The sequence below is a fragment of the Cheilinus undulatus genome, linkage group 5 (genome assembly GCF_018320785.1).
Source record: "Cheilinus undulatus linkage group 5, ASM1832078v1, whole genome shotgun sequence".
NCBI classification, from domain to species: Eukaryota; Metazoa; Chordata; class Actinopteri; order Labriformes; family Labridae; genus Cheilinus; species Cheilinus undulatus.
Genome location: NC_054869.1, coordinates 4924458 through 4937006, shown reverse-complemented (window position 1 = coordinate 4937006; position 12549 = coordinate 4924458). Strand labels below are relative to the sequence as shown.

The window sequence follows — 12549 nt, the reverse complement described above, 5'->3', positions numbered from 1 at the left end:
GAATTTAGCGTTACACGAGGAGCAGTTTATTGAAGTCACTCAGATTCAATGACAGTCTGCATTAAGACTGGAGTGGAAAAGGAGTTCGTACTGCTGAGCACGAGAGCCTTGCTCACACTCTTCCTTTTTGCAACATTCTACCTGTGTGAGAGCTGAGAGTGGCAGGTTCACATCAGCATCAAACACTGGAGAGGATCTGCACCACTGGAAGTATAAATCTCAAAGATGTCCATTAAATTTATATTTTCAGGGAGTTGTTTGTCTTCATGGAGACAGATTTTTTTTTTTAGAAAATGGTTACGGTGATGGTTGTTTTTGTTTCTACAAAACACAAAATAAGAAATTTGTTGACAAAAATCCAGACTGACAGTTTGTTTGTCATACGTTTGCATATTTTTACATGTTGATTTGTAGGGTGAGTGGTAAGGGGGCCTGAAAATATTTTCATCTGCCAAAGGGGAGCCGAGAAAACTAGTTTGGGATCCACTGCTTTAAATGAAGAATACGCTTTTATTTGGTTTCTGAGTTTACTGACTTGTCGACAAACATGGTGGGCGAGTCTGGCCGGGTGGTCTCCAAATCCTTCATGGCGTTCCACTCGTTGATGCAGCTCTGGTCTGAGGCGATGCAGCTCTCGTAGTAACCCATCCAGGTGAGAGCCATCCCTCCAGGGAAGTAGTTATACCTGCGGGACACCTCACACACCTTGTGCAGCACCTGCAGGGCTGACCTACAGCGTGGTTGTTTGGATAAATAAAGGATATTTTAGTAAAACAGTCACGTAACAGTTTACTGACTTATAGGATCTGTAGACTGGTCTGCACATGTGTGTTTCTGTCAGCAGGGGGCAGAGTGAGTCAGCACTGCCTCACTGCAGCAGCAGAGCAGCACATGTGTCTATCAGGAGATTTATTGTGCTGTGTCATGAAGCTATTTTTTGTAGGGAGCCACTGTGGCTCCGGAGGTTGGATGTTACTCACCACATCGCCTGCACCGACACGGGTTTGAAGACATGAGTCCGACCCGCCGTGTTCACAGTAAAGCCCCTGAGGAGCAAACAAAAACAGATGGTCTCAGGCCGATTCCCATGAAGCGTGAGTCGATCATGTTCAAAGTTAAAGTGTCGGGGGCTGATGCAGTGTGGGTAAAGATAGAGACAAATCACAACGCTAAATGCTGCAGCTGTGCGGTGTGTCTGGAGAGCGAGGGTCACACTGACAGAGAGGACTCACCCGTCTCCATCCAGATGGATCTTTGTGTCACTCCACAGAGGTAGTACCATGCCGATCGAACAGCTTTTGCTGAAACAGAAGAATAAGAATTCAGTGCCTAGTGATGCTGTTGCAGTATCAGAACATTAAACTTTGGTGAGATTCAAGTAAAATCAGACAAGACTGAGAGCGGTTTCAGAACCATAGCAACAAAAATACAGTCCTTAGCACCCGAAAATGAGTAATTTCTTGTTTTTGATGGCAAAAAAGTGGCAGGAAAACTCCTACATACTGTCAACATTGCTCAAATGCACTGGCAAAGTCTTTTTTATCAAAGCATTGCCCATGTATCTTTGTTTCCTATTTGTTTTTTGTATCTACTGAAATGCCAAAAGTACTTAACAGGTGTCAGGTGTCATTTTTCATCAGTATGCTGTCGGAATGACAAATATTACAAAGGTAATGTGAATCCTCCATTTTTAACACATAAACTTTACCTGGATTTGTTTTTTTTTTTTGTTTTTACTTTTTGGAGAAAAGTGAATGAACTGGTTGTTCTTGGATCATTTATCCATCCATCCATCCATCCATCCATCCATCTTCTGCCGCTTATCCGAGATCAGGTCGCAGGGGCAGCAGCCTAAGCAGGGAGACCCAGACTTCCCTCTCCCCTGCCACTTCATCCAGCTCTTCCCGGGGGATCCCGAGACGTTCCCAGGCCAGCCCAGCAACATAGTCTCTCCAGCGTGTCCTGGGTCTTCCCCGGGGCTTCCTTCCAGTGGGAAATGCCCAAAACACCTCACCAGGAGGCATCCATGATGCCTGAGCCACCTCATCTGGCTCCTCTCAATGTGGAGGAGCAGCAGCTCTACTCTGAGTCCCTCCCGGATGGCCAAGCTTCTCACCCTATCTCTAAGGGAGAGCCCAGCCACCCTGGATCATTTAATAAGTGCTAACTATGTAATTTGGTAATGTTATCACGTTGATTGTTTTTATATGCCGTAATTAACAAAGTTTGCCCCCCTCACATTATTTATTTCTCTTTTTTATTTTCTAAAATTTATTTATGACTCAGAATTATCTATTTCAATCAATCAATCAAACTTTTTTTATATAGCGCCTTTTAAACAAATTCAATTGCAGCTCAAAGTGCTGTACAGGATTGTACAAAAGTGATTGACTAATGAATGATTAAAAAGAGACAGATTAAAAGACAAAGCAGTAAAGGGAAGAATTTATAAAATAAGAAACATTAAAATTGGCATAAAAACAATAATGACAATGATAAGAAAACACTGATAAAAGATATAACATTCCAAATAATTCAAAGCTCATAAAACTGGACATAAAAATATAGATGATCATAACTAGAGTTACATAAAAGCCTAAAACCTAAATTAAGATTTAAAATGTTCTAACATAAGAAACAGAATAAAATAAAACAATGTTTGTGATAGCATGTATAGTCATAAAAATAATAAAGCACTACATAAAAGCCAGAATGAATAAATGAGTTTTCAGCTTGCATTTAAAAATCGCGATATTCTCAGCTTCTCTCAATATTCATTTAATATTTATTTATACCAAGTAGACGCTGCATACATTTATACTTTGCATATCTAAAAAGGAGTAAATCCCAACCATTAGATAAAATTTTGTCCCGCACATCAAAAGTCTTTGTTCGCTTGTAAATGCCTCACTGAACATGAAGCAATTATGCAACGAAGTAACAAATCGGTACTTTATTCTGACCATTTCAACTGAACTACAGGTGTGAAAAGGCCCTTAGTTCTAAAAACAACAGCATCAAGGAGGCACCGACACTTCGACAGCAGATCTTTGGTTTTATCTTTAACCAAGATATATCTTTGTGGTTGAAAGAGAGAACAGCGATGTTCCATTGAAATTCACAGGTCAGCAAATACTGATGCTTTTTACTCCTTTATTGCCTCATAAAGATGAAAAGTTAAATTCATGTCTCCTACAACCAGACTGTGCACACATATACTGGCAAGGTTTCAGCATCAAATATACACTGTATTTAGCCGCCTGTTCAAATCCATGTACTTTAATATGGAGTTGGTCCTCCTTTTGCAGCTGTAACAGCCTCCACTCTTCTTGGAAGGCTTTCCACGAGATTTTGAGTGTTTCTGTGGGAATTTATTCCCATTCATTCTGTAGAGCATTTACAAGGTCAAACACTGATGTTGGACCAGAAGGCCTGGCTTGTAATCTCAGCTCCAGTTCATCCAAAAAGTGCTTGATGAGGTGGAGGTCAGGGCTCTGTGCAGGCCAGTCAAGTTCTCCCACACTAAACTCATCAAACCACGTCTTTCTCGTCCTTTCTTCATGCTCTGGGGCACTGTCATGTTGGAACAGAAAAGGGCCATTCCCAAACTGCTGCCACAAAGTTGGAAGCATAGTATTGTCCATGTCTTAATGTGCTGAAGCATTAAGATTGGCCTTCACTGGATATGAGGGGCCTAGCCCAGACCCTGAAAAAAAGCCCCATACCATTATCCCACCTCCACCAAACTTCATGGTTGGAACAGTGCAGTCAGGCAGATGACATTCTCCTGTTGGTGTGCCTAACACCACTCTATCTGATGTCTGGCATTGGACTTGGTGATGCGAGGCTTGCATGCTGCTGGGCCATGGAAACCCATTCATAAGGCTCCAGCCACACAGTGTTTGTGCTTAAACTAATGCCAGTGAAAGGTCAAAACTCTTCAGCCATTGAATCAGCAGAGCAGTGGAGACTTTAACGCACAATGGGCCTTGGCCGTCGTTGACCTGGCTCTGTGATTTCACATGTTCTTCCATTGGGTATCTGAGTTGCTGTGGTTCCTAAATGCTTCCAATTTCCAAAAACATCATTCACAGTTGACTGTGGAATATCCAGCAGGGATGAAATTTCCCAAAAAGTCTTATTGCAAATGTAGTATCCATCACAGTACCACACCTGAAGTCACTGAGCTCTTCAGAAAGACCCGTTTAGGATCACAAATGTTTGTAAATGGAGGCTGCATGGCTAGGTGCTTGATTTTATAAACCCTAAAATACCTGAATTCAATAATTAACATGTGTACAAATGCAAATACTTTTGTCCATATAGTGTAGTTGTGCAATTAAGCTTGCCTTTTATTTTTGGTCATTAAAACAAGAACTTGCCCAGTATCTGGTGCCAACCTGTAGTTTGTTGTTGCTATAGTAGCAAAACAGGTTAAAACATCGTTATATTTACAAGTTTTATATCAAAGTTAAAATTCTGGTATGATGAATGCTCTCATAGTTGTCTTTTTGCTAAACAATGATTATAATTCTCAAAACACTGAAAAGAAGGCCAGCTCTTACCAGTCTTTGCTGGTAAAGTCGATTCCCAGTAAGATGTTCTCCTCAGTGTCTTGTCGCCCACTGGTGTACACCACCACCATGTACCGCACTCGATCTGACCACGCACTCTCCAGCCGTACCGCCTGGACACAAAACAAACATTTTCATTCAAATTACACGGAAGAACTTTTAGATTTATAGAAAGAAATCTTGTTGACTTTTTATAGTAGACCAGAGAAAAACCATTAGGCCGCAAACTTGGCAAAACAGGCGTGAGAGCAACAGTAAGTCAGTATCACGCTTTAAGCTTGTTTTGACCCAAAGTTAATTCACATTAATCTGTTGTGTCAGACAGATTATTATGCCCCGTTTAAAAAGAGCAGAACTCTCACTGTACCCAGCAGAAACGCCTAACAGGTCTGCTAAGGTCGCAGCACTGACCCTGCTGCTAGAACCAGTGTCCAACACAAGTGTCACAGCTGGATGCTCACAGAAAAAAGGCACAAAAATCTGATGTAATGCAGGGGAGTCAAACTCGAGGCCTGGGGGCCAAATCTGGCCCAGGGAACAGTTAAATCTGGGCTGCAAGATGATCTCATATTTCTGTTATAACTGGCCAATCAGTCTGAGGTCTGCAGATTTCTTCAAGTACAAAAATTTGAACTTATCCTTGATGATTTAAGATATCCTTGTTAAGTCACAAAATCTGAAAAAGTAAGGAGTAAAAATATTGAGATAAGTCAGGAATGTGGGAAAAGAAATTATTTTGTGTTTTAATTTCATATTTTCAATTTTGCATCTCACAATTAGGACTCAAACTTAGGGTTCTGACTTTTTATTTCATACTTGGAGCATTTAAACTCATAATTTTGACTTCTCATGTAATATTTAGAGCTTTAAAATTCATAATTCTAGTTTTTAAGTGATATTTTGACCTTTTAAAATCAATTATTTCTTATTTTATCTCATACTTTCAACTCCAAACTTTGACTTCATAATCACATAGTTTGACCTTTTAGACTCACAATTTAAAATTTTGAATCATATTTTGACCTTTTAACCCATGATTTTGACTTTCTTTCTAAAATATTTGCCTTAAAAGACATTATTTTTCCATTTCAATTTCATGTTTCGACCTTTTTGAACTAATAAATTTACTTTTTAGATTGTGCGCCTTTAAACTAAACATTTTTACTTTTTAAATGTCAAAATCATTTTTCATTAGTTCTAAGATTTTTTTATATTTTAATACTGATGAAATGAGGTTGATGGTTTATGGTTAATAAGGTGACCCTGTTAGGCCCTCAGGTTAGACCTGAATCCAGAATCCGGCCCCTGCTGTGATTGAGTTTGACACCCCTGATGTAATGGGATAAGCAGGTCTTCAGGATGTGTGAGAATACGGAGCTGGTAAACATGAAATGAAATAACTCAGTAACTCTCCATGGAAACATTTGGTAATGCTCTCCTGAGTGCGTTCAAACCTGCTCTCATGAGCCAGTAATTACAGTGAACAAATAAGCTTCTTAAGTACACAATAAAATGCATTCTGGAGGGTTTGCTATGCCAGCTTGTTAGTCACTCCCTCGCCTGGATGTGTGTGCATGCTTTTGTTTTGATGCGTGCATACTTGCGTTGTCTCTCACCAGTTTGATTCTGTCCTCCGAGCGAAGAATGTTGATCATCACCTGCAGGTGTTGAGGTAAGTCGCCTGTGGAAGACGATCATAAAGAGAGATGATGTCAGTGGTGATAAATCACACTCAACATCCATACTGACACATTTTGACTGGAAGGGGAGAAACAAAGACAATACAGCCTATTTTACTGCAGTGACACTGATTATCATTGATGAAAACATAGTGCATGCTGGGAACAAAATGTGCTTGTTGAATTAAAGGTAAAGATGTGCCTACTGATTAGGAGCTGATCAGCGCAATGTCATTGAAGTACGTGACTGGTAAACAGGAATTAATGCTTGTAGTGACCAGTCTGACCACCAGTGGTTAACAGTCTGGTGTTTGTAGTGTTGAAGTGCCAGCAAGAAAATTAGTACTGTAACTCAAGTCTAACTGATATGCTTAAACTGTCAGTGTGAGAACAGCTCAGTCAACTCGTCTGCTGCTGCTGCAGGCCAGTCATGTTTATCCACCTGAAGCAGCCTTCATAACATTCTCAAAACCTTCAAAGAGACTTGCATGGAAAATTGTTGTTAAAATTCACAGCCTTAATCAAGATAAGACTGTTAAGTACACTTATACCACGCCAACCACAGTCCTCCTCTATCAATCAAGTGGAGGGCCGGATGGGAAGTTTTGCAGGCCACCAATTGATGATCACTGTCCTGTGTATTTTCAACCAACACAAGCAGTAAATCATTTTATATTTTAACAAGAACAACATTAAATAGATTAAACTGGGGTGGAACAATTTTGAAAAATATCTTACTGCAATTATTTTGACTCATATTGAAAATTCAATATGAAACATTGCATTAACGGAAATGACCTTTTCATGTCACTCTCATTTTGATTTACAAAAACTTTAAAAATATGTGAAGTAAGATTTTTGCAAACTACACTAAAAAAATGACACTTAAATGTTTGCATGATGGGTGGAACATATCTCTGCTGCATAAAAATTGAATTAAACTGGTATTTTATCTTATATTTTAGGTTAGAGAAATATTGCATCTTTTGCGATTTGAAAATTGCAAAAGCACATATTGCAATTTAATCTAAAATTCAACTGGAAAAGCACCCAGAGAACGCAGACCTCCTCCATTAGCCCTGATGTTTCCTGAAAATGTCATCAAAATCTGTCCCTAACTTTTTGAGTTATGTTGCTAACAAACTATCAAACAAACTAACTAACTAACAAACCCTGCCAATCACATAACCTCCTTGGCGGAGGTAATTAAGTGCTCAGCACTAATTAATTCCCATAAATTAACAGATGTAGAGAATGAATCAACACATCCTAGGAGGTCCCTGTACTGCTTAGTTGACTAAAGTTGAAGCACGTGAATGATGACTTTTGTGCTGCTTTATCAGGTTATACTGCCCCCTGTAGGAGGTCCTAAAACACTATGACCATCCACTGAACAAGCTGATAAATCAAAAATAAAAAAGGTCTGTACTAATCTTACTCACAGATGATTACTCTCTGCAGAAATAATAAATGTTAAAAAAGTGACCTATTGGGCAGCCCTAAGTAATTGTATTGCTTAAGTCTGTTCAGGGAATGCATGTGAGTCTGCACTGCTCCTTTAATGCTTAATCCCTCCTCCTCCCTAGCTCCAGTGAGACAACAGCATAAAACCTGTTCAGCCTTTCTTCTAATCAGCTGATGTTTTCATTGAAGAGAAACAAACAGACAACAAATTTTTCATCTTTACATAAGAAAATTACCCAACCACAAAACCACAATTAAAGAGGCCGTCTTTGTTCAATAAAACCTGCCTGTGCCAGGTCTGATGTAAGACATGTCAATGAAACTGGATCATAAAACTGGGTGTGGAGACGAACAACAGCTATTCAGAGAAGCAGCAGATGGAGAGATGGCTTTGTTAAATATGTCACAACAGGTAGACAAACCATCGTCTTGACTGGTTTTTAATCACAGCTGTTTGCATAAAATGGAAAGTGATAAACAGTCTGCTCACACACACTTATTAAGGAGTGTCACAAAACACCTTTTAGCATTCAGTATGGCAAAACTAAAAATCTAACTATACTGATAACCTACCTATGTGCCACAGCACCAAAAAATAAAGTTCCAGGTACCCAAACTGGGTCATTTGTGTTTTTTAATTTCTTCTGCACACGGTCTAAACTGCACTCGTATCACAATCACAATGCTGGGAAAAAAAGTCACAATTAGATTAATTCCAAAATCGTTCACTCCTAGTTCAGACATCATGTGTAAAGGCTGTTGGACTTGAGGCACAAAGCCAAGGTTTCAAATTTGACCTGCCGCTCCATTCCCACTCATCATTCCTCACTTTAACTCACCAATTTACAACTCTATCAAATTGTTAGTGTGGTTAAGACAGTGCAGAGGAGTTATCTTGTAAGCACTGGTAATAAAAGAACATGAAATTAACTAAATAGTTACAACATTGTCTCTGTTTAAAATTCTGGTATCTTGGTAGTGAGGCATGTGCACAATTAGCCAGTTTTACTGACTAAATTAAGCACTAAAACCAGTCAACACCATAATTATTAGTTGGTCAAACTACTCATTAGTATTGTTACTCAGTACCTTTCTGGAGGTCAAGTGATTGTTAAAAACTCTATAGCACATTCACCTCTAGCCAGGGCTGTTGCTCAAATTAATGCCTACTGCCATAGTGCTCCACTACCCATGCAGGAAACATTCTTGTAGGAGCAGTGCAGGTCGCAGGGTTGGGATTTACCCTTTTTTATCTTCCTGTTACTGTGCCTGGAGGATTCAAAACTCTACCAGCCACAAACATTTTTACCATCTACTTTATTTTAACAAGCAGTTTTATTTAACAAGGTATTACATAATAATCAAAGCTTAACATATTCAAATTGTAGGCTTTTTAATAAGAGAGATGTTGCATAAATGATCCAAATTGTTACTCATTTTAAACCTCATTTTTCAAGCAATCAGTCCTGTAATTGACCTTGCAAAAGGGAAATCCCATAAATTCACTGGCATTTTCTTGCATTATGAGTGCCAGACTCACTGGAATTTAATGTTTTGTGCTCAATTTCTGCAGTCCAACGCCAAATTTCTCAAACAACCTTGGACTTGCAACAAACACACCTTTAGCAGATACTTGCACTGAAGAACCCCCCTCTCTTGATACTAAGTCAAACCATCCGAGCACACAGTCGACTGCAGACATTTGACAGCAGCTCTGACACAGGGAGGAGGAAGCGAGTGAACATGAAGATCCACTCAGCCTTGGAAATAAAATCAGAGGGAACAAGCAAAAAAAAAAAAAAAGGGCTTAATCTATGTTGTTTACTGTAAAAAAATCACTGTGTAAGGTAAGGTAAGGTTGCTTTTATTTACCTTCCCCAGTAGCTGATAAGTTGAGCCAATTCACCTGGAAATGCTCAACAGTACCTGCATTTGGTCCCATGTTTAACCACGCTGAATCAATTGTGCTAAATTAGAAGTTCTGTGATATCTGTTTATGCCCAAATATTTGCTGATAGCTGATGTTTGTCAACAGGGCTGATATCAGATGATACTGATGGTAAATTAATGCACCAGTGCAATCCTAAATACAACAGTTTTTACATAGAATATAAAATAAAATAGTGTCAAATTGATTTGGAAAATCCAAGACCTATTTCCATAAAGTAAGTTTCACTTCAGAGACAAGGTCAGGGTGAGTAACATATGTTGAAAAAGCAAAAATCTATTTGAACAGTAAATCACATGGACTCTTTATGTTACAGCTGCTGCATTAAAATCAGGTGAAACCCTTTAAAGTGAGTTTTGACGGATCCAAAGAGAGCGAACTGTGAAAGTCAAGTGAGTTCAGAGCTGTGTGTCAGCCAAGCTGGCATCTGTTCTGAATTATAACATCAGCAGGATAGGAGTCATTCACAGAAACATAAATATATCTATCTACACAGCATTATGGATCATGTGTCTGTGTAGAGGTGAGAGGTTCAGACAAGTTCAGCTGATAGCCTTGACTGACGCTGCACACTTTCATCTTAGAGATAAGCTACTGTTCGACCTACATCGGTGGGCTTAACAAATTTCCCCACAATTAGACACTGACTATCAGAAACTACTGGTCATTAATCAAAATAATTATTATTTCTCAGCTCAGTAGGCTCAGAGAAGTGCTGCCTCACAGATTAGAGTGCTTTTGTATTTTTTAGCTCTGTAGTGTCATATTAATTTCCATAAATAAATATCCTCATAACACCTCATAATATTTAAATACTGTGGGTGGTGATACTTCAGCAAGTCACTGCTGGTGGGAAACAAGTACAGGAATAACTTTATCAAACACTTTGTACCTAACATCACAGTCTTTGTTCTCCTGAAGGCCACTGTTACTGGGGAAATGTGTTTGAGAACAAAGCAGGACCAGCAAATATGTGGTTTACCTGACAAAATGCCTGGGAGAAACACAACGCTGCCAAAATGGACCCTGACTCGCCAAATGGCTTGGCAACACTTTAGCGAGTGCCTGTTGGTGATTTCCCAGCATGCCAGAGCACTGATGGGTCTGACTCATGTCTTAAAAAATTATTGTGTTTTTTATGGTGATATTTTAGAGTAAGAACAGCCTTTTATCAAATAGACTTTAATCGCCTATTACAGTAGAGGCATGTGGGAAACTCCAAGGACTGCATGAGGTAAGCCCAAATAAGATATGATGCAATATGTTGCCTATGACAACAATAATAAAGCAATACAATAGTTCTGACATACTATATTATGTTTTGCAAGGCAATCATTCATGTAAACACTGATCATGATATCTGATTGACTGCTTAACTTTGAAATGGCAAACCAAAAAAGACATTACAACAAACTTTAAAACACGGTAAATAATGACTGGTTATAAACTAGGGGTGAGAACTGCAGGGTGACTTATGAAATGGAATGATCATAAACGATAATGGTCCACAAAAATGGAATAATCATGATACTGCTAATGATGCTTCTAGGTGCATCATTTCAAAGCCAGTTCAACACAAACCACAAATGCATAGTCAACTAGCTTAGACTACAGAAAACACTTAGGAAACAGTCCAAACTGAGCACTTTTTATTTAAAGTAGGATCACTGTGGCAGTAGGTACATGATGCACAGTTGGTTTGCAGAATTTAGCTAATGTTAGCAGTGCTAACACAGCCAGCCTTCAATCCTGCTTGCAGGTTTATGTCCACATTCCTGAGCTTAAAATGATCGCTTGTAGGTTTGGATCTATGTAAGTATAACTTCATACTATCGGAAGCGCCGGTTTTATCAGAACTTGACGGCATTTCTTCATTAAAAGGAGAACAAAGAGCAGCAGTGAGTTGTTTTCTTTACAAAAACAACAAAGTTGTGTACTGACATGTCTACAGTCGCCATGGTTCGCGTTATGCAGTTTTATTTTAAGTTTATTCCTCGGTAGCTGCGCACGCACACCTCAGTAGCGGCTACGTCGTTCTGATTGGCTGTAAAGATGTGACAGACAGAAGGTTCATCCAATCACTCTCAGATTTTTTAAAGGCTCTGCCCTTTCCCAAACGCTGTGTATTGAAGGTTTTCCAGATGGATGTGTGAAACAAACCCATCTGGCGTGTCAGGTTAGCTATGCCCCACGTTCATATGACATGCTATCAATGCCATCAGTTTGATGTTGATTTCCTTTGGATCTAAAAGACTTAAGGCAGCATGGCAGTAGCTGTTAACTGGAGCAAAAGAGCCTATGTGTGGCGAGCGTCTGCTTTACAGTTTAGACGAGAGCATTATACAGGGATCATGGACCTGAAAAAAAAAATCACAATTAGGGCTGTGAAATTATTCAAAATTTTTAATGAATTAGTCACAGGTTTTTGTGGATTAATCAAATATTGATGCTAGAGTCCCCTGTGGCTAATCACAAAACTTCAGTGAAACCTCTCGTCCTCAACGATATTAAATTGTCTACAGATTTCAGGCAGTTGTGCTCCTAAACATGCCACACGCAGACTTCCTGAGCATCCTGTGTTGCTCAGTTGGGGCGGTTTGGTGCAGCGATTCACTTGAACTCTCTTCCCCCACCGATGCATGCTTCTCGTTAAGGTGGTACTTATGCTGGCATTGCTTTGGTGAAACAGAGTGTGCTTATCACTTTGATTTTGATGAGTGTTAGACCTTTGTTTTTTTTGGAACACAAACTTCTCTTCCAGAAGGTCATCATGTTCATCAGAATTATCTTTCTTCTTTGTTTGTTCGGATGGCTGCTATCCTCTGGTCTGGAACTGTGGGATATATTGGAAGGCTCATTCTTTGCATGTGTTAAATGCATTAAG

The 12549-nt window shown here is 39.3% G+C and overlaps 1 protein-coding gene across 2 annotated transcripts in view; it reads right to left on the bottom strand.

Moving 5' to 3' along the window:
• ssh1a (slingshot protein phosphatase 1a) overlaps positions 1-12549 on the bottom strand; it is a 65306-nt gene that overhangs the window by 16236 nt on the left and 36521 nt on the right. For both annotated transcript variants that reach the window (XM_041786676.1, XM_041786677.1), the window contains 5 exons: positions 6191-6255; positions 4566-4687; positions 1233-1301; positions 981-1046; positions 536-730 (listed from right to left, as the gene is read on the bottom strand). In XM_041786676.1, the coding sequence (XP_041642610.1) occupies positions 536-730; positions 981-1046; positions 1233-1301; positions 4566-4687; positions 6191-6255 (517 nt within the window). The remainder of the gene's footprint in view (positions 1-535; positions 731-980; positions 1047-1232; positions 1302-4565; positions 4688-6190; positions 6256-12549) is intronic.